The following is a 22549-nucleotide window of genomic DNA, read 5'->3' as shown; positions in this document are numbered from 1 at the left end:
TTTATTTTTTTTATTTATTTATTTATTTATTTTAGTTCTACCAGTTTATTGCTACCAACCCGTGACCCTCCACCCTCATGCACACATGCTCAGTCATGTAACTCCATGGACTGCAGCCTGCCAGGCTCCTCTGTCCATGGACTTTTCCAGGCAAGAATACTGGAGTGGGTTGCCATTTCCTTCTCCATAAATTTTATTTTAATTATTTTACATCAATAGCTGTGTGTGGCTAGTGGCCCCTTTAGTGGGCAGTGCAGCTTTCCAGGGACCATTAACGATTAATTAGAGTTGATGCTTGAGAAGGAAAACCCTTGCCACCTGTGGATTTAGTAGAGGTAACTTTTTTTAAATCACTTAACTTGCCTGGTACTCACCGTGACTTTGCACTTGAACAGATCTTTTTGTAGGTATTCCTCTAAAATTCTTCAGGCTTCTGACTTTTTTTAATGGACAAAAATAAAATTTTCTTTTATGAAAGGGGTTATTCACTCTTTTTGTGTCCTTTATTTTATGTCTTTTACTTTGGAATGTTGTTGGTGTCCTGTTACTTTAGTCCTACTTGTGGCTTTTCCTCCAGAGAAAGTAATGGGAGATTCTCAACTTGTTGTGGATACTCGAAGAGGGTCATTGGTAGAGATACCTTTGCACTACTCTGGGGGTTGGTGGGTTGGGGCACTATATTAAATGTCTAGGTGAAATTGTTAGTTGCTCAGTTGTGTCTGACTCTTTGCTACCCCATGGACTGTAGCCCACTAGCTTCTCTGTCTATGGAATTCTCCAGGCAAGAATACTGGAGTGGGTAGCCATTCCCTTCTCCAGGGAATCTTTCCAATCCAGGGATTGAACCCCGGTCTCTTGCACTGCAGGCAGATTCTTTACCATCTGAGCCGCTAGGAAAGCCCGAATGTCTAAGTAAGGAAGAGTTAACGTTCCCCACAATTTGCATGTGATTGTTGACCTGTTCTTGGAAGGATGCTGCATGACGCTGGGGAGCATGGAGCCAGCGGTGCTGCTTTACTCAGGTGCTCACCTGGGCAGCCATCACCGTTAACTGTTTCTGTTTTGTTTTCATCCTCTTAGGAGTGTGCTGGACTTCGACTTTGAGAAATTGTGTTCCATCTCCCTCTCCCACATCAATGCATATGCTTGTCTGGTGTGTGGCAAGTACTTTCAAGGTAAATAAATATTTTGTATTGTGTTTTCAGCATTAGCCACAGGTCTGTGGGTTTTTGTTGTTGTGTTTTTTTTTTTTTTTTTTTTTAAGAGAGTAAGTTGCTGTTAAGAGTCATGTCTAATAAATTTTTATCTTTGTTCCCAGGAAATTGGAATACTCTTAGAAAATCCATAGGAGGTTCTCTATTTATCAGAATCTGAACACATGTGAAAGGGAGAAAGATCTCACCCCATGTGAGACTGTGTGGGAAATCTCAGAAGCTCTAGTTTTATTATTATTTTTTTAAGATGGTGGCTTTCTCTGCCTAATGCTGGTTGTCGCCAGTGAAGGAGCACAGGCAAGACCACTGAAGCCCTGCTGTCTCCAGCCCCACTGCCTCTGGCCCTGCTGCTATTTATTTAACTTTTCTGTTTGGTTGTTTGGCCTGTGAACCGACCACGGGGAAGAGCTCTGGGATTGGCTGGCCCCTGGTGCTGACTGGCTCTGGGTTTTTGAATCTCTGATATTTTTCTATACTCAATGTCTTTTTCTGAGAATCCTTTTACTGTCAGGAATTTTTTCATTCTGTCCTTTTCTGAAAATTAACTGTATTCAGTTTATTCAGACCAAGCTAGTGCTATTTGCACAGTATAGTGGTGGATTTAGAAGAAATGTAAAGTACATTCCTTGCTCTTATAAGGATCTTATAAATAGTCAAGGGTAACACATAAAACAATCAACAAACTCTCTTAAGACCATAAAGATTACTGCTGGCCCGTGTGGCACTGAGTGTAAATAAATAAGGATAATAGGAGTTGAAATATGCAAAGATCACTGTTAGCTGGAATGTTTGTGTCAAGTTCATGAAGGAGGTGAAGGAGGAACTTGTTCTCTGTATGCAGGATATACAGAGTTTGAATGGGTAAAGGGTGAAATATTCTAGAAAGGAGTGGTAACATGAACAAAGGTTACGTAGATATGAGATTGTCATGAATGTGGGCAGCTGGAAAATTAGGACTAAGTGATGATGGGGACACGTACATATGTGTATGTACGTGTATTATTTGTAATATATACATGCATATCCCTAGTTTCTGATAGCACATGAAACTAGCTTGTATACATACACACATACATACTCACATATATACGTACACATATGCACATACAGATACCCACACGTTTTCCATATTTGTGTATATGAAATTAGTCCCCCTATGTTTTATGCTATCTAGAGAATAAAGTGCTGTTCTTTCTTGCTAACTTGTATGATGAGAGGAGTTCATGCGGAGATGAATTTTCAGGAATGGTTTAGTACTTTGTTTTTGCTGATATTAACATGTTCTGATACAAAATGAAGAAGGGAAAATTATACATGATCTGTGTGCTTCTGGAGTTTATGCTTCTCTCACAGCGTTTCCTCCTTCCTGCAGGCCGGGGTTTGAAGTCTCATGCCTACATTCACAGTGTCCAGTTTAGTCACCATGTCTTCCTCAACCTCCACACCCTCAAGTTTTACTGCCTCCCTGACAACTATGAGATCATTGATTCCTCACTAGAGGACATCACGGTGCGTGTCCAAGAGGGTTGGTTTGGAACTAGTTCTCCTGGGAGCTACCCCAGGGCTCCTGGGGGTCTTCCCCACTCAAGGTCAGGAAAGAGTCTCAGTCCTTTGGACTTGGAGAATCTCCTTTCCCTCTGGGAGGAACCAGGGAAACGGAAGAAAGAGGTCACGTGTGCTCGGTCTCATAGTCGTATCTGACTCTCTGGGACCCCATGGACTGCAGCCCACCAGGCTCCTCTGTCCATGGGGTTATCCAGGCAGGAATACTGGAGTGGGTTGCCATTTCCTCCTCCAGGGGATCTTCCTGACCCAGGGCTCAATCCTACTTCTTCTGCATTAGCAGGCAGATTCTTGACCACTGAGCCGCCTGGGTAGCCCCACAATTCGTAGTCATGGCCCATGGTCTGCAGCTTAGCTATTGTTTCTGTTTTTAGTTAGGACTGAAGAAATAGGGCTCCTTTGTAATTGGGGTGAAAGCATTTTTATGAAATAAATTACCCTTCCACACTTTGGTGTAGTGATGTGAATTGAGCCTGGGGTAGCCAGGTTTAGGACAGAGATTTATACCAGCTCACAGCTCCTTTTGGACTTTCCAGGTGGCCCTAGTGGTAAAGAACCTGCCTGCCTATGCAGAAGACTAAGAGACACGGATTTGATCCCTGGGTGGGGAGGATTCCATGGAGAAGGGCATAGCAATCCATTCCAGTATTCTTGCCTGGAGAATCCCCATGGACAGAGGAGCCTGGTGGGCTATAGTCCATAGAGTCGCAAAGAGTTGGACACAACTGAAGTGACTTAGCACACATGCAGGGCTCCTTTTGACATGATGTGGCCAAAATGGCCAGCATGTTCCACCTGCAGGCTCCAATTTGTGCCTTATGCCAGGAGTCCCTGCACCTAAGTGGGGAGCCTGGGAAGTCCTCTTGGGCTTTGATTACTGTTGGAACTGTTGATTATTGTTTTCCTTTTCAGCAAGTGGCTGCATGTTCAGTAGAGTGAAATGTTCTATTTAAGGAAAGCTTGGTGTTCAGAGTGTTTGAAACACTACTTACCCCACTTCCATAAGTTTCATAGTCCTCTTAAAATTGAAGTTTTAAGTGGTTATGCACAGAGGGAGAAACTGAAAGGAATTCAAGCTTTTTTTTTAAATTCAAGCTTTCACAGTGAGTCAGTGGTGACTTCCCTGGTGGTCCAGTGGTTAAGACTATGCCTTCCAATGCAGAGGATGCACGTTCGATCCCTGGTCTGGGAGCTGGGATCCCACATGCCTCGCAGCCAAAAAACCAAAACGTAAAATAGAAACAAAGTGAGTCAGTGGTGCCCTCTGACCAGCCTGTGACCTAATGACCCTCATAGCTGTAGGACTGGGAAGGGTCTGATCCTGCCCCTCCAGTCACAGGGAATCACAGCATTGCAGACCTCCACAGAGAGGGAGAACGACATTCCTGCTTACGCAGCAGCCCACGTGCTGACCCTGCGTGAGCTCCTACCTGGGACTCAGACTTGTGCCGCCTGCAGACTTGAGTATCCTGCAGTTTCTCACTGTTGTTTGTTATGGGGTTGGCCAGACATGCTCTCTAAGGGAAGGCCTGGGACTTGGTGATTTTGGGTTTTTGATAATCACCTGTTTATAGATGAGCAGTGTGTAGTGGGCCTGTTCCATGTCACCTCCGTCCTTAGGCCTACTGTTGGGAACTCTTTGGGTGGCTGTTTATGGTAAAGTATTTTTTGCTTTTGCAAAAATTGCTGTTGCAGATATGTCTTGTCAGCTCTATAGATTGTCCTGAAACAACTTGGAATTTTCTTTTGTTTTGCAGTATGTGTTGAAGCCCACTTTCACAAAGCAGCAGATTGCTAACTTGGACAAGCAAGCCAAGTTATCCCGGGCATATGATGGCACCACTTACCTGCCAGGTATCGTGGGCCTGAATAACATAAAGGCCAATGACTACGCCAACGCCGTCCTTCAGGTAGGGTAGGATGGGATGGGAACTGTGCGGGAGGGGGCAACCCAGGAATACTGAAGGTCAGCCAGGAAATGACTGCTTTCTGGTGGAGTCTAGTGGTCCTCAGATCCTGATTCTTTGCTGGAAACTCTGCTGGCCTATTTGTTCTGCACCAAGCAGAACACTCCTGTGTCTGCTTGAGGGCTGCTGGTAAATGGTGGGCCTGTTTCAGCCTCTGGAGTGTACAGGGAGTGGAATCTGCATGTAGCCTGGAGGACCCAAAAAGAGGCACATGTGCTAGGTGATGCTTTTCTTCCATGGTGTAGATGTTCACTGTGTTGGCTCTGAGGTGTCTGTCCTGCCCCTGTGTGTAAACCCTGAAATGAGAAAAGCAGAAAGCCAAAGTTGTCCTGTTTGCAATTAAGTTTTGCTTTAAAAAAAACTTACATGAGTAATAGTGTACATTGTAGAAAATATTGATAAGCGTAAATAAGAAAATTAACAGTAATTCTGCTTCACTCAAAAAAAAATGATTACTATAAACAAATTGCGGAGAGTGGGGAAGAAAGATACAGAAAGTGTAACAGGAGAACTTTATTCCTTTCCCTAGTGCTCTGCCCTGGGATAGTTAACAGTATAGAAAGCTCCAGAACTATTCTAAACACACACACAGCACACTCACATGCACACACAGGCACAATGTCATGTGGCAATATTATGGTTTATTTTGTTATTCCTCAATTGATAGATAAAATTTCACTTGTCTCAGGGTTTTTTGTTACCAGTGTTGCAGTGTGTATCCATCTTGCACTTTTTGTGACCCTCTTATATTTTGTTTTATTTCTTTTCTAGACTTTTCAAATACTTGGATTTTTAATCTAGAAAGTAACATAGTATATGTGTATATCTTTGTATATATTTTAACTTAAAAGCCTATTGTGAGATCAATAAATGTTCTTGTGCAGCATCCTTAATGATTACACATCATTCTGTTTTGTTGAATTTGATTCATTCAACCTTCACTTCTTGTATTAATGCACTGTGAGCCTTGATTCTAGGCTATAGGGGAGTTGTTGCGGTTTATGAACCCACCAGCCACAGAAAAGGCTGCTGTTTTTTTTTTTTTTAATTGAAGTGATGAAAGTGAAAGTGGAGAGTGAAAAAGGTGGCTTAAAGCTCAACATTCAGAAAACGAAGATCACGGCATCCGGTCCCACCACTTCATGGGAAATAGATGGGGAAACAGTGGAAACAGTGTCAGACTTTATTTTTCTGGGCTCCAAAATCATTACAGATGGTGACTGCAGCCATGAAATTAAAAGACGCTTACTCCTTGGAAGCAAAGTTATGACCAACTTAGATAGCATATCCAAAAGCAGAGACATTACTTTGCCAGCAAAGTTTCCTCTAGTCAAGGCTATGGTTTTTCCAGTGGTCATGTATGGATGTGAGAGTTGGACTGTGAAGAAGGCTGAGCACCAAAGAATTGACGCTTTTGAACTGTGGTGCTGGAGAAGACTCTTGAGAGTCCCTTGGACTGCAAGGAGAGCCAACCAGTCCATTCCGAAGGAGATCAGCCCTGGGATTTCTTTGGAAGGAATGATGCTAAAGCTGCAACTCCAGTACTTTGGCCACCTCATGCGAAGAGTTGACTCATTGGAAAAGACTCTGATGCTGGGAGGGATTGGGGGCAGGAGGAGAAGGGGACGACAGAGGATGAGATGGCTGGATGGCATCACTGACTCGATGGACGTGAGTCTGAGTGAACTCCGGGAGTTGGTGATGGACAGGGAGGCCTGGTGTGCTGCGATTCATGGGGTCGCAAAGAGTCGGACACGACTGAGTGACTGATCTGATCTGATCTGATAGTTGACTTACAGTGTTGTGTTAGTTTCTGATAAACAGCAAAGTGAATTAGTTATAGATATGTATTTTCCTCTTCATATTCTTTTCTCTTATGATTTACTATAGGATATTGAATATAGTTCCCTGTGCTATACAGTAGGACCTTGTTGTTTATTTTATATATAGTAATTTTTATTTGCTAATCCAAAATTCTAATTTATCCCTTTTGGTAACCATAAATTTATTTTCTGTGTCAGTGAATCTGTTTCATAGATAAATTGTGTTGTGTATTAGATTCCACATGTAAGTGATGTCATATGGTATTTTTCTCTTTCTGGCTTTACTTAGTATGATAATCTCTAGGTCCATCCATGCTGCTGCAAATGGCATTGTTTCATTCTTTTTTTTTTTTTTTTAAACGGCTGAGTAGTATTCTGTGTGTGTGTCACATCTTTATTCATCTGTCAATGAACATTCAGGTTGTTTCCGTATCTTGGCTATTGTATATAGTGTTTTCATGTATATTAGGTGCATGTATGCCCAGGAGTGGAGTTGCTGGATCTTATGGTAACTCTGTTTTTAGATTTTTCAGGAACCTTCATGCTGTTCTCCTTAGTCGCTACACCAGTTTATTGATACATTCCTACCAGCAGTGTAGGAGGATTCCCAAAGGGGTGTTGCATTGTCACTGTTACCGTTAAAAAAAGTTCTTCCATTTTGATAGGTATCTCCATCTTAACTTACTTTTAAAAATTCATTTCTAAAGTTGATTCTTATATTTTCTCATGAGTTGTGGGCCTTATGTGCTCATCTTTCTATTAGTGTTACACTATATTGAGTTTTAAAAGTATGTATATATTTATATGTATATGTGTGTGTGTTGCACGTATTCTAGTTCTCATTTGGTTGGCCTTTAAACTTTGTGTATGGTGTTTTTGCATAAAGAATTGGGTAAAACATTGCAAAAACATATCTCTGAGTTTTGCTGTCTGCCGTTTGTGTCATGCCTGGTCCCTTGTTGTTTGGTTGCTAAGTTGTGTCCCACTCCTTGTGACCCCATGAACTGCAGCATGCCAGGCTTCTCTGTCCTTCACCATCTCCCGGAGCTTGCTCAAACATGCCCATTGAGTCGGTGATGCCATCCGATCGTCTCGTCCTCTGTTGTCCACTTCTCTTCCTACCTTCTATCTTTCCCAGCATCAGGGTCTTTTCCAGTGAGTCGGCTCTTTGCATCAGGTGGCCAGAGTACTGTAGCTTTAGCTTTAGCATCAGTCCTTCCAATGAATATTCACGGTTGATTTCCTTTAGGATGGACTGGTTGAATCTCCTTACAGTCACTCTCAGAAGTCTTCTCCAGTACTGCAGTTTGAAAGCATCAGTTCTTCGGCGCTCAGCCTTCTTTATGGTCCAACTCTCACATCCATACATGACTACTGGAAAAAAATTATAGCTATGACTATACAGACCTTTGTCAGCAAAATGATATCTCTGCTTTTTAATACGCTGTCTAGGTCTGTCATAGCTTTTCTTCCAAGGTGCGAGTGTCTTTTAATTTCATGGCTGTAGTCACCCTCTGCAGTGATTTTGGAGCCCAAGAAAATAAAGTCTTTCACTGTTTTCAGTGTTTCCTCATCTATATGCCATGTAGTATTTGGACCAGATTTCCATGATCTTAGTATTTGAATGTTTCTGGTCCCTGGAAAGGTTGAATTCTTAGATGGAGAGAGATTTTCCTGACTTTGCCTCTTCCAGTCTCTCATGGCTTTGTGAAGACTGTTTGAGGACAGATAGGGTTTTGAATACAATCAGGGAAGTTGTGACTTTGTGATGAGTTTTAGCCCCCATAGGAAGTTCTTTTTATTTATACATGTAAGTAGATGAACAAATCCTCTGTGATGTTTCCACTAAAATGTTACTGAATGGACCAAGTACTCCACAGAGACTGATTAATTTCTTTCTGAGGACACCTGCTATTTGTCTTGTCACTGAAGTCAGGGAGCAACCTCTCTCCACAGTGGGGCATGGATAACAGAGCTAGGATAAACTTTATCCACATGCTTTTCCTTTTGAGAGTAACTCGCAGCAGGAAGGGCTTTCCTTGTGGCTCAGCTGGTAAAGAATCCGCCTGCTATGCAGGAGACCTGGGTTCAATCCCTGGGTTGGGAAGATCCCCTAGAGAAGGGAAAAGATACCCATTCCAGTATTCTGGCCTGGAGAATTCCATGGACTACAGTCCATGGGGTCGCAAGGAGTTGGACACGACTGACCAACTTTTACTTTCAGTATCTCAGCAGGAAATCCTTGTTTCTTTAGCTGAGCTAAACTTGTAGGCTTTCAGGCCGTTGCTTCAGTCATGTCCAACTCTTTGCTACCACATGGACTGTAGTCTGCCAGGCTCCTCTGTCTATGGGATGCTCCAAGCAAGAATACCAGAGTGGGTTACCATTCCTTCTCCATGGTATCTTCCTGACCCAGGGATTGAACCTGCATCTCCTGGGTTGCAGGCAAATTCTTTACTACTTGAGCCATCAGGGAAGCCCCAAACTTGTAGAGGCTTTCCTGGTCACCTCTATCATTATCCTGAGTTGCCCCCTGAATTGTTTTCCCCAGAGATGCCTGGGTTTATATATTTAGCAGCATCTTTCCTTACTCCTTGCTAAAGGGATTACCTTGTCAAAGAAAGTTGTGCACATGGTAAGCACAGCACTGATGAGGATTCATGACCCTATCAGAAAAGACCTGAGACTGTATTTATTTAGGGTCTGTTCTGTGGTCTCCTTCCCAGTTTCATATATCACACTAATAAGCATATGTTTCTTCCTGAACTAACATGGTAGGTCTTTATCTTTTTGCTTAATGAGATAAAATTAATTTCTATTCTCTTAAAGTCTTTGACTATTTCCATCATAACAGAGTACATTCATTTTTATATACAGTTGTATGGCTTTATTACCCCACTCTTAAGACCACATGCGGGAAAGACACCTTTACTTCTGATTCTTTAAGGTGTAACAGTTTTTAGAAGAGCGTAAGTAGATGAGCCTAAGTCCCAGGGGTCCAGCAGAAGGGCTGTGGATTAATCGGAATCGGAATGTTTGATTTCCAGGCTCTGTCTAACGTTCCTCCTCTCCGGAACTACTTCCTGGAAGAAGACAATTATAAGAACATCAAACGTCCTCCAGGGGATATCATGTTCTTGTTGGTCCAGCGTTTCGGAGAGCTGATGAGAAAACTCTGGAACCCTCGCAATTTCAAAGCACATGTCTCTCCCCATGAGATGCTGCAGGCTGTTGTCCTCTGCAGCAAGAAGACTTTTCAGATCACGAAACAGGGTAAGGAAGGAGTAATTCGTGTCTTCTGACTTTTGGGCAATAGCACTAGTCTGGTGGGCACATTTACTTCTGCTTTGCAGTGAACTCTGCAGTAGCTGGAGCGAGTGTCCAGTGCATAGCGTGTTCAGGTGTCTCAGTCGTCCTTCATCAGCCTGCCCTGCCCAGAGTCCCAGGCATGGTCAGCTGGATAGGCAGTCTGTCTGATTTGCTGAACTAAACTACGACTTGGGAAAACCAGGAGGCTGGAAAAGGCACCAACTATTATTAAGTGCCTGCCACTTTTGCTTCTCATTTTGTCATGTCACAGACTGTTCTATTCTGACTATTTTTATCCCTCCAAACCCAGTGATTTATTGCCACATGAGTAGCTCATAGTAGCTCATAGGATGTGATATGATACTCTCTAGTTTCCAGGTCAGTTGATTGACTGTTCACTCATGGTGCTAGGTTTTAATGCTTCAGGGTTAAAAAACACAGTTTTTTCATTCCAGGTACTCCTGTTCTAGTGGGGAAGATAGTTCTGTAGAAAGATGATTACATGTGTTAAGTGCTGTGATAGCAGAAGCACAGCATGCTGTGGGAACACATGCGAGGTGAGCTGAGATTCAGAGAGAAGGAAAAGACACCTGAGTTTTAGATAGCGGGGAGACACGGTGGGGGTGGACATTCCAGGCAGAGAGGACACTGGACAGGAGCATGGAGGTGCCTGGCACAGAGAGAGGACTGCTTGTAGCTGGACCTTTGGCTCCAACAATGAGTGCTGAGATGGACCAAGTGGTTGGGTTTATTTCCCATTGCTATAAGGAACTTGGATTACATCCTGATAACAGCGGGGACTCAGTGAAGGCCCTTAAGTGAAGATACGCTGTCACATGTTTGTCTTAAAACATTCTTGTTGAGGAGTGACTTAGAAATTCAGTAATGGCTATTATTTTTATTTTAATATTTTGACTGAGCTGTGTAGCTTTCAGGATTTCAGTTACCTGACCAGGGTTGGAACCCGGTCCATGGCAGTGAACATGCCAATTCCTAACCACTGGCCCCCAGGGAACTCCCAGTAATGATTTTTGATGGGTGATGAGACTCAGGGTTGGAATAGAGCTGATAAGTGAAGGTTCTGGTTGAGCCAGATTGTCTAGGGGGTGAGTAATGTCAGAAGACTAAGATCTTGGCCTTGAGGAGTGTCAGTGTGTAGTGGCCAGATAGAGGAGGTTGCCCACAGGATGGGATGGCTGGAGAGGAGGGAGGAAAACTGAGGATGTGGAGTCATGCCAACCAGCGTGTGGTTTGGACTTTCATTCAGTCTGATGTCCCACCTCTCCTTTTCCAGGGGATGGAGTTGATTTTCTGTCCTGGTTTTTGAATGCTCTACACTCAGCTCTGGGGGGCACAAAGAAGAAAAAAAAGAGTAAGTTGTGTTATTTTATGACGGAGAGCACTTTTTTGTTTGCTTCCTTTTGGAAACACTTGGCAACTTTTCATCCTTTCTTCTTACCTGTGTATTTTTTGTGTTAGGGTACAGTCTCTGTACACATGGGCTAAATCTTGTTCCTGAATAGTTTCCTTTCCATTTTTCTTTATTAGAGCATGCTTGTATATAATGGTATTTTTAATAAGTAGAAATGGATATGATTGTGCTCTAGAAATCCTGACCTAGTTTCAAACTGAGGGGCTGGGCAATGTGTTGTAGACATGCTGGTGGGCTGGTGGTAGCAGAGTGAAGACTTAGTGGATAGTCCTTAGGCCTGGCTGCTTCTTCGGAATAACAGACTAAAAGCTAGTTTATAGAGGCTCAGACCTCGAGTCCCTGTGTTCTTAGCATCCAGGTTGGCTTAGCAGTAGTTGGACATTTTTCATGAATGCCTTAAATAACTTAGCTTAGAGACTGCTGAACCAGGTAAGTTGTTTTGGAGACCTAACGCAGTTTTCTTCTCTCTGTGTTCTGATGGTGTTGGTTTCTTGATGTGGGATTGTGGCCTGATGCTCTTTTTACCAGGTGGCCCTGCCCCCTCTTTAGGTGTCTTCAGTCTGTCCGCCCCATCCATCTTGGGGAGAAGAAAGACATAGAATAATTGTTAAAAAAATATTCATTTATTTGGCTGCACTAGGTCTCAGTTGCGTGTGGCATAAAACTCTTAGTTTTGCTATGTGAGATCTAGTTTCCTGACCCGGATCAAACCAAGGCCCCTACATTGGGAGCACAGAGTCGTAGAAATCCTCTAGAGTAATTATTTACACAAATAAATAAAAAGGTATAATTTGGTGGTATATGTCTGTTTTTAAGTGAGAGCTTTGGGTCTTATGCTGGAAGATGCTGATTTATTTAAAAAATGTAGGAGTTAGGACTGAATTTTGGAAATACTTTCAACACAGAAGTTGCATTTTGATTTCTGTTTGTACAGCAATTGTAACTGACGTTTTCCAGGGGTCCATGAGGATCTTCACTAAAAAACTGCCTCATCCTGATCTGGTGAGTGGCTTGGACTGGTTTATATTGCCCGAGAGGATTCAGAGTTGACAAAAAGATGCTTAGATAACTGGAACAGCCTTTTGCTCCAGGAAGAGGTTCTGCAAGGCGCCTGCCAAGTGGCATGTCCCTTAGGTTCCTGTGTACCAGTGTGCTAAGTTTGGGAGGTGGTGGTTGATTGTACAGTTGACCTTCGAACAACAAAGCTTTGAGCTGCACTAGTTCACTTATACATGGAATTTTTTCAGTATATAAAAGCACTCTATTTACATTTAGCAGTTGGTTGAGGCTTGATCATCCGTGGAATTTGGTATCCAAGGCAGGTCCTGGAGGCAACCATAGATAAGGAGGGATGACTGATTTCAGTGTTCTGGCCACTAGGTGGTGCTAGTGTGTTTTTCCCTAAAGCTCAGATAAACTTTCTAGATTTCAAATAGTCTGATATTTAAATAATATCTCTATGAAGATGAAAGACCAGTGTTTGCATTAATCTCTAGGAATTCCCAGGTGGCTCAGTGGTAAAGAATCTGCCTGCCAATGCAGGAGACGCAGGAGGTGTGGGTTCAGTCCCTGGGTTGGGACGATCCCTAGGAGAAAGAAATGGCAACCCACTCCGGTACACTTGCCTGGAAAAATCCCATGGACAGAGGAGCCTGATGGGCTACAGTCCACAGGGTCGCAGAGTCAGACATGACTGAGCAGCCACGCATGCAAACAGGTTGTGCAAGTGCCTGTGGAATTGCACAGTCTCTTGGGTACCCCTTCTCCCTTTAATATTAAATGAAGTAAATATAAGCGTCCCAGAAACCTCATTTCTTTCCAGCTGTGGTATTCTATTTTGCTCACACTCCTTCCCTCCTTTTCCTTCTTCCTCACTTCCAGCCAGCGGAAGAGAAAGAGCAGCTGCTGCATAATGACGAGTACCAGGAGACGATGGTGGAGTCCACATTTATGTACCTGACACTGGACCTTCCTACCGCCCCCCTGTACAAGGACGAGAAGGAGCAGCTCATTATCCCCCAGGTGCCTCTCTTCAACATCCTGGCCAAGTTCAACGGCATCACTGAGAAGGTGACCCATTTGCACACCTGCCCTGCTCATAATCCTTTGTCTCTCTTCCTCTCTCTTTTTTTAATATCTCATTTTATGAGGGGGAGGTTGTGCTGGGTCTTTGTCGCTGCCTGTGAGCTTTCTCTAGTTGTGGTGAGTGGGGGCTGTTGTCTCGTTGCGTTGAGTGGGCTTCTCATTGTGGTGGCTTCTCTTGTGGAGCACAGACTCTAGACGTATGGACTTCAATAGTTGTGGCTTGTGGCTCTTAGTTGCCCTATGGCATGTGGAATCTTTCCAGATCAGGGATCAAACCCGTGTCTCCTGCATTGGCAGGTGGATTCTTGACCACCATGAAAGTCCAACCTTTTCACTTTGACGTTTTTCTTTTTATACTTGAAAATCGCCACATGTGTGTAATGCTATTTTAAAGTGTGTGGTGTTTATTGAGCCTCCCAGACTTTCTACTGTTTTACCCTCAACTCAACTTGAGTTGAAAGTGTAGTAAAAGTGTTAGTTGTTCAGTCATTTCTTACTCTTTGTGCCCCCATAGACTGAGGCCCACCAGGCTCCTCAGTCCATGGGATTTCCCAGGCGAAAATGCTGGACTGGGTTGCCATTTCCCTCTCCAAGGGATCTTCCTAACCCAGGGATCAATCCCAGGTCTCCTGCACTGCAGGTTGATTCTTTACCTGGGAGCTTCCCTGGTGGCTCAGCTGGTAAAGAATCCACCTGCCAAAACAAGAGATGCAAGAGATGTGAGTTTGATCCTTGGGTTGGGAAGATCCCCTGGAGAAGGAAATGGCAACCCACTCTAGTATTCTTTCCTGGAAAATTCCATGGATAGAGGAGCTTGGCAGACTACAGTCCATGGGGTCATGAAGAGTCAGACATGATTGAGCAACTAACACTTTCACACTTCAACTTGAATTAAAGTGCCTCTGGGTAGTATGGAGAAAGGACAGGGTATTTAGGAGAGTAGAAACTCACAAAGGTATGAAAAACTCCTATCTTTTAAAAAATATAATGTAGATATTAAAGCAGAAGAAAAACACTAAAATATAAATAAAATGAAAAAATGTATTCTTACTATAACATTACCTTTCATCAAGTTGAAAGTTTCTTTTTATCTGCAGAGTTAACTGTTTCTTGGTTTAATTCCTTTCTTCATCGTAGATAAATTTAATCCTTTTTCGTTCTTTTAAACTTAAACTTTTTTTTTTTTACCTCAATGCCTCATTCTGAACCCTTTTCCCTCTCTTTTTTAGACTCATTTCATTTGGGGAAGGTGAAAGACCTTAGGGCTTATCTAAATCTGTTTATTTTATTTGGCTTTATTTTATACCAATTTTACGTGACAGAGCTGGGGATCTAAAGTCAGATTTTTCTCTGACTTTTTCAACTATACCACATGGTCTCTATTATTACTGTTTGTTCACATATAAGCAATATTGAGATTCCTGTGGACCCTCAGTATTGGTTTACGTTTATTGTTATGATAGTATTACTTAAATCAGTGTAAACATCAATGTTGGTATACACTTTTCATACCTATAGCTTTTAAGGAAAGTACTAAATTATAACTAACTTTTATGTAAACAAAACTTGGAAATCAATAAAACTGGTTAATAGCACTATTGTTATGTGAGTTTAGCTAAAACCTTGCTGTGTGAGGACCGTACTGATGTCCAGTGTGAAATTCCTCCCCTCCCTCCACCCCATGCTCCCAGTGTTCCCTTGTAAATTTCAGAGAAACCTTTTCATGTTAGGTTATGGTGGTATTTAAGTGTTAACTCTGTCCTTCACTACTTTGAGATAATTAAAAATAGTGCCTCTTGATGCCAGCTTGTACATAGACACAGATGTGGGCAGTGAAATTTCTTGGAGTTTACTTGATTAAGAACATTTCTTTTTTTGGAGTGGGGGGAGGGTTTAGCACAATATTTTATTTCAACCACACAGAGATGAGTTACTTCCTATCACCAAAAAGACATTTATTTCTATAGGGCTTATACCTATAGATGATGAGAAATTTACCAGAAAGAAGGTGTGGCTCTGGTATGTGTACTAGAGATGGAAAGTTTTTATTTCTCCAGTGCTCTCAGATTATTCATCATGTGGCAGGGAACTTAATTGTTTAAAAAGGAACAGTTTTATTTAGATATAATATACAGTAGCATACAATTTGGAGAAGGAAATGGCAACCCACTCCAGTGTTTTGCCTGGAGAATCCCATGTACGGAGAAGCCTGGTGGGCTGCAGTCCATGGGGTCACACAGAGTCGGACACAACTGAAGCAATTTAGCAGCATACAATTAACCTATTCAAAGTTTACAGTGCAGTTTTTTTGTTTTGTCTTTTTTTTTTTTTTTTGCTTTACTATATTCATAGATATGAGCTACCACAGATCTGGTCAGCTTTAGAATACTTTCATCATTGATTTTTTTTTTTTTAATTACCCTTTAGTTATCATTTTAACCCCTTTGTGTCCCCCTGCCCTAGACAGCAACTAATCATTTTTGAATGACACTTGATGCTTGCAAATTTTGAAACAAACTTTGAGATCACGGTCAGTCTACAAGTTTTTGTTACGAACATGTTTTCATTTCTCTTGGCTGGATATCGGGGAGTGGAATTGCTGGGTGGTAACTCTTACGTTTAGCCATTTGAAGAACTGTTTTCCAAAGTGACTGCACTGTCTTATATTCCCACCTCCAGTGTACGAGTGTTCCAGTTTCTCTGCATCTTCACTAGCGTTTGTTATTGTTTATCTTCAGGTTTTGGGCATCCTAGTAGGTGTGAAATGGTATCTCATTATGGTTTTAATTTTAATTTGTATCTCCCTGGTGACTAATTTCATGTGCTTATTTGTATATCATCTTTGGAGAAATGTTTGTTTAGATCCTTTGTGAATTTAAAAAATTAGTTTATCTTTTTATTATTGAGTTGTAAGATTTCTGTATATAGTCTCAATACCAGTCACTCATCAAATTGTATGATTTGCGAATATTTTTTCCCATTCTGTAGGTTGCATTTTTACTCTCTTGATAGTATCATTAGCAGCATAAAGGTTGTAACTTTGATGAAGTTACTTAGTTTTTCTTTTATAGTGTGGGCTTTTGCTATCATATGTAAGAATCCATTCTTAAATCCCAGGTCATGAAAGGTTACTTCTGTGTTTTGTTCTAAGACTTTCATAGTTTTAGCTTTTACATTTCAGGCCTTTGTTGTTGTTGTTTAGTCCCTAAGTCACGTCCAGCTCTTCTGTGACTCCATGGACTGTAGCCCATCAGGCTCCTCTGTCCATGGGATTTTTCTAGGCAAGAATACTGGAGTGGGTTGCCATTTCCTTCTCCAGGGGATCTTCCCAGCCCAGGGATAGAACCCACATCTCCTGCATTGGCAGGTGGATTCTTCACCATCTGAGCCACCAAGAAAGTTCCATTGATCGGGGGATTTTTGCAGCAACTAACTAATGCCTGCGGTCAGTAAGTTTATTTTGGTTAGCCTGAGATTAATTCTGTTATTTCACTAACACTTTGTGAGTTATTACATTCAGTAGTTACACCTGACACACCTGTAGAATCTTTTAATTGAATTGAAATGTTGTCTTCAGTTCACTCTTCTGTAGAAGCAAAGGAACCCTCTCCAGCACCATGAGTTTCATTTACACTTTCTGTATCAGAATCAATGACTAAGGTTTTTTGTCTTTTTGTTGGTCTAATATTCACATCATCTGAATCAGAACTATATTCTGAAGAACTGTCATCTTCTGAGACACTAGTATATATATCGCTCAGGCAATCAGAGAAAATATCTTCATAAAATTCACTGAAAGATTCTTCTTCACTCAAAATTTCATGATGCATCATTTTTGAAAATTTTTCATTGGAACAAATACCTAACAGAGCAAAATATTAATACTAATGACAATCATAAGTTGTGTAATGAACCCTTCATCGATTTGAAGCTCTAACAACTTCACATGGTGGTATTTATTGTATCACTCTCTAGAAACATACTGATATGGCTTGTGGGCTCAATAGTGTATTAAGTTCAATTTTAGTATATGGTGTAAAGTACAAAGTCTAGTTTTATTCTTTTGCATATGGCTGTCTAGTTGTCTTAGCACTGTTTGTTGACAAGACAATTCTTTTCACATTGAATGGTCTTGGCATCCTTGTTGAAAAATCATTTGACCATAGACACATGGGTTTATTTTTGGAGTCTCAATTCTGTTTCATTGATGTATATGTCTAGAACACAGTCTTGGTTATTATTACTTTGTAGTTAGTTCTGAAATTATAAACTGAACTTTCCAACTTTATTCTTTTACAAGATTGTTCTGGTTATTTTAGGTTCCTTGCAGTTTTACAAATTTGAGAATCAGCTTGTGGATTTTTACAAAGAAGCCAATTGATATTCTGACAGGGATTGTGTTGAATCTGTAGATTAGTTTGGGAGTTATTGCCAACTTAATAATAGCAGTCTTCTGATTCATAAACATGGGTTATTTTTCTATTTATTTATCTTCTTTAATTTCCTTCAATAGTGTTTTATAGTTTTTGGAGTATAAGTTTTGAACTATTTTAATATAAATTTTTATTATTTTAATTTTTGGCTGCACTGGGTCTTCGTTGTGGTGTGCAGGCTTCTCATTGCAGTGGCTTCTCTAATTGCAGAGTGCAGGCTCTAAGGCTCGTGGGCTCAGTAGTTGTGGCTCATGGGCTTAGTTGTGATCTTGTGGAATCTTCCTGGACCAGAGATCGAACCCATGACCCCTGCATTGGCAGGCGGATTCTCAATCACTAGACCACCAGGGAAGCCCCCGCAGTTGATTTTTGTATATTGATTTTTGTAGCCTGCAACCTTGCCAAACTTTTAAAGTGTATTTCTTAAAATTTTCCGTATGCAAGATCATATCATCTGCAGACAGAGATAGTTTTACTTCTTCTTCCTTTCTAATCTGGATGCTTCATATTTGTTTAAATGTTATTACCTGATTGCTCTGGCTGGAATCTCTAGTACAGGGTTAAATAGAAGTGGAAAATGGAGATATCTTATCTTGTACCTGATCTTGAGGGATAGAGTCCAGGCTTTTACCGGTAAGTATGATGTTAGCTGTGGATAACATCACATATCTGTTTTTCATAGATACCCTTTATCAGGTTGAGGAAGTTCCTTTCTGTCTCTATTGAGTGTTTTTCTCATGATAAGGTGTCGGATTTTGTCAAATGCTTTTTTGTATCTACAGAGATGATTGTGTGGGTTTCGATTATTGCTATTTGTTGTCTTATTTTGCTATTTATTGCCTTATTTTCTTATTATTATATGATATGGTATATTATATTAATTGATTTTTGGATGTTAAGCCACCTTTGTATTCCTGAATAAATCATACTTAGTCATGTATAATTGGTATATAATTCTTTGTTGTTGTTTATGTTGGAATTGATTTACTAGTATTTTGTTGAGGAATTTTGCATCCATATTCATAGAAATACTGATATGTAGTTGTGCCTAGTTTTGGTATCAGGGTAATGTTGGCCTCATGAAAGGAGTTGGGAAGTATTCCCTCCTTTTATTTTGGAAAAGTGTTTGAAAAATTGGTGTAATTTCTTTAAATGTTTGGTAGAAAATACCAGTGAAGAAATTTGGGCCTGGACTTTTCTTCATGGGTAGTTTTTTAACAACTAATTTAATTTCTTGTTGTAGGTTTATTCAGATTGTTTCTTTTCAAGTTTTGGTAGTTTGAGTCTTTCTAGGAATTTATCCATTTCATCTAACTTGTCTACTGTTTTAGCATACAGTTGTTTATAGTGTTCCTTTATAATCATTTTTATTCCTGTAAAGTTCCTAGTAATGTTCCCTTTTTCATTTTTTATTCTAGTAATTTGAATTTTTTTTTCTTGTTCAACTAACTAAAGGCTTGTCTTTTCAAAGAAACAGGTTTTGTTGATTTTTCTGAAATGTTTTTCTGTTCTGTGTTTTTTTAACTTGTGGTCTGATTTTTTTTTCTTTTTTTCTGCTTGCTTTAGGTTTAGTTTGCTTTTCCCCCAATGTTTTAAGGTGGAAGGTTATTGATTTGATTTTCAATCTAGGCATTTACAACTAAGTTTACCTCTTGACCACTGCTTTAGCTACATCCCATAAGTTTTTATATGTTGTGTCTTCATTTTTATTCATCTTGAATTCTTTTCCTGATTTCCCTTTTTATTTCTTTTTTATTTAACCTATTGCTTGTTAAGGAATGTATTGTTTAATCTCCGTACATTTGTGAGTTTTGCACGTTTCCTTCTGTTGCTGACTTCTGTTAATAATTTCACCCCATTGTGCTCAGAGAACATACTCTGTATTGTTTCTATATTTTGTGTTTGTTGAAGTTTGCTTTACGGGCTGGCATACGGTCTTTGCTGGAGACCATTCCGTGTGCGCTTGAGAAGAGTGTACATTATGCTGCTGGCGGTGCAACTTTAGGCCTAATTATAGTGTTGCTCAGGTCTTCTGTTTCTTCTGCCTGGTTGTCTGTCCACTGTTGAAAGTGAGATATTCAAGTCCTGAGTGAGGCCTCAGTTAAGTGTTGCTCAACAGACTGTACTTGACCTACGAGTCTTGGGGCCTTGGAGGAGGAAGGAACGTGGAATGTCAGTTGACTGCTCTTCTGGAAAACCCTCAGTGTTAAAGGGCTCCTGTTGGTCACAGGTGCCTGTTCCATGGTGCATGTGTCTGATGGTCAAATGGTCAGGACATTCTTCTTTATTTTGAATTAAGTGAAACTCTTATTTTTTTTTTAGGGGCTTTCCAGGTGGCTCAGTGGTAAAGAATGTGTCTGGCAATGCAGGAAACATGGGTTCGATCCTTGGATCAGGAAGATCCCCTGGAGAAGGATATGGCAGTCCACTCCAGTATTCTTGCCTGGAAAATCGCATGTACAGAGGAGCCTGGTGTGCTATAGTCCCTGGGGTCACAAAGAATCGGATACGATTGAGGGACTAAACAAACAACAACTCATGGTTTTTAAATTCTGAACTTTTAACAAATCCTCTTTTTCACTTGACATTTTTGTTTTCCTTATAGAAACAAAAACCTATATTATATGGTTAGAGTTCAACAGTTTGGTCACGTGCTGGCTGAAACACAGATGAGGTATTTCAGCTTTGGCCAAACAGCTATTCTTAACCCTTGCAGGTGGTTGCTGGGGTCAGGTGTCTTCTGGATTCTATTGGAAGACAAAATTCTATTAAAAAACCCAAGCCAAGCCAAAACAAAACTTGTGTTCCTGCTCTAATGCTCCAACATTAACTTGATCATTTTCTTTTCTCTCTCTAGGAATATAAGACCTACAAGGAGAACTTTCTGAAGCGCTTCCAGCTCACCAAGCTGCCTCCATATCTAATCTTTTGTATTAAGAGATTCACTAAGAACAATTTCTTTGTGGAGAAGAATCCGACTATTGTCAACTTCCCGATTACGTGAGTGTTCCCCTCCCACACTTCCTGTTAGGGGTGTGAGCTTGAGTTCCTTTTTTATTTCTTTGTGCCACTCTTAATATTGGACCGTCTTAGTTGGAGATTGTAAGGAACCTACCTACACTATATAAGTTAAGGTTTCTATGGGAAGGATACAAACATTTTAGGGACCTCAAAGATGAATGTTTACTTGGAGGCAATTCCCCTTTTGTCTTCTCTCCTGTTGCCTGCTGGGAATTGTAGTCTTTCAGTATAAGGATGAACAGACGGTAAAAGTAGGACAGGTAGGCTTTTCCTGGCTTTGAAGGTAATCTTGAATAGTTAGTCTGTATGTCTGTCTGCCTATCATTGCATCTTGTGTGCTATGGTTAGTTAAGTGTGGACAGTGGGGATGACTCTAGATTTGCCTTACTCTCTTGGAACTCTACTATCTTATTTCTTCCCTAGAGGATAAAGTCTGGAATATGTTCAATTTCTGCCTATTGATGAGAAAGTTATAAATTTTGATGTATAGTCTTATTTTTAATTGACCATTCAGTTGTCTTTTTGCAGATATTTATATGTGTTTTTTTTTTCAGTATGTGTCCTTTATTTTTTTTTTATTGGAATATATTTGCTTTACAGTGTTGCATTAGTTTCTGCTGTACAGTGAAGTGAATCAGCCATGTGCATACATATATCCCCTCCCTCTTGGACCTCCCTTTCACATCCCACTCCATCCCCTGCTTTAGGTCATCACAGAGCATGGAGCTGAGCACCCTGTGCTATAGAGCAGCTTCTTACTAGCTGTTTTACAAATGGCAGTGTATTTATGTCATCAGTCCTAATCTCCCAGTTCATCCCACCCTCTCCTTCCTCTTCTCCCCCCATGCCCGTGTCCACGTGTCTGCTCTCTGCATCTGCGTCTCTGTTTATGAGTAATTTTTTTTTTTTTATGAGTATTTTAATGGGGAATTTGGAGGAGCGGTAGAAGGCTCCTGCAAGACCCTTTTGGGGGTAGACAGTTGGTTTTTAGTTCCCAAGAGACGAGACCACAGAGAGGCTTGGTGGTGGGGCTGGCAGGAAGAAAGGTGCATCTGTGTGTGGGCGTTTAGATAAGGTAGGAGCCCTAACATGATTTCTTACTGGAAGGATCTGAATGGTTAGAAGATAGTATTACCATGCTGTTTAGCTCAGAAGTGTAGTTATTTTTAAACCTCAGAAAGTAGTTTGGGGGCTGTAATGGGCAAATGGTCATCTCCTTCTCTTGTCTTTCTCCCTCCATCCCCTCCAGTTGCCCAGACTGAGCTGCCAGTGTTTTCCTTTGAAAATAGTACCAATTCTTAATTCTGTGTAGCGTTTAAGAGGGTAGCAGCTTAAAGAAGTCTTGAGTTCTGTGTTGTCCTAGCCAGGTGGCCTTGCGCAGGTCATTTGTATACTCTCTTCTGGATTAAATGAGAGGCCTGGACTAGACGAGCCCTAGGGATCCTTCCAAGTGTAACATTTTATTATTTCTGGTTCCATCATCACCAAGACTCTGAGAACAGTGGTGGATGAGGAGAGAAAACCTTTGTAGTAGTTAGGGTTACAGGAGAATTTCTTTCTCTCTTTTCATGCACTTTTCTTCCTTTTCTTCTCCAATATCTTGTTTATGTGACAAGTAGAATGAAATCTGGGAATATGAAGGCCAGCTGTCTGCTAACTTGAGTAGGATCACAGAGGGGCTTTCTCTGAAAGACTAGGGGTT

The 22549-nt window shown here is 41.0% G+C and overlaps 1 protein-coding gene across 1 annotated transcript in view; it reads left to right on the top strand.

Moving 5' to 3' along the window:
• USP39 (ubiquitin specific peptidase 39) overlaps nucleotides 1-22549 on the top strand; it is a 36617-nt gene that overhangs the window by 6668 nt on the left and 7400 nt on the right. The window contains exons 3-10 of the mRNA XM_019970321.2: nucleotides 1081-1175; nucleotides 2587-2723; nucleotides 4535-4687; nucleotides 9615-9840; nucleotides 11171-11248; nucleotides 12243-12310; nucleotides 13190-13378; nucleotides 20684-20826. Of these exons, the coding sequence (XP_019825880.2) occupies nucleotides 1081-1175; nucleotides 2587-2723; nucleotides 4535-4687; nucleotides 9615-9840; nucleotides 11171-11248; nucleotides 12243-12310; nucleotides 13190-13378; nucleotides 20684-20826 (1089 nt within the window). The remainder of the gene's footprint in view (nucleotides 1-1080; nucleotides 1176-2586; nucleotides 2724-4534; nucleotides 4688-9614; nucleotides 9841-11170; nucleotides 11249-12242; nucleotides 12311-13189; nucleotides 13379-20683; nucleotides 20827-22549) is intronic.

Source organism: Bos indicus, chromosome 11 (assembly GCF_029378745.1).
Source record: "Bos indicus isolate NIAB-ARS_2022 breed Sahiwal x Tharparkar chromosome 11, NIAB-ARS_B.indTharparkar_mat_pri_1.0, whole genome shotgun sequence".
NCBI lineage: Eukaryota > Metazoa > Chordata > Mammalia > Artiodactyla > Bovidae > Bos > Bos indicus.
The sequence above is the reverse complement of the archived record's forward strand: the minus strand, read 5'-3'. Positions and strand labels throughout refer to the sequence as shown.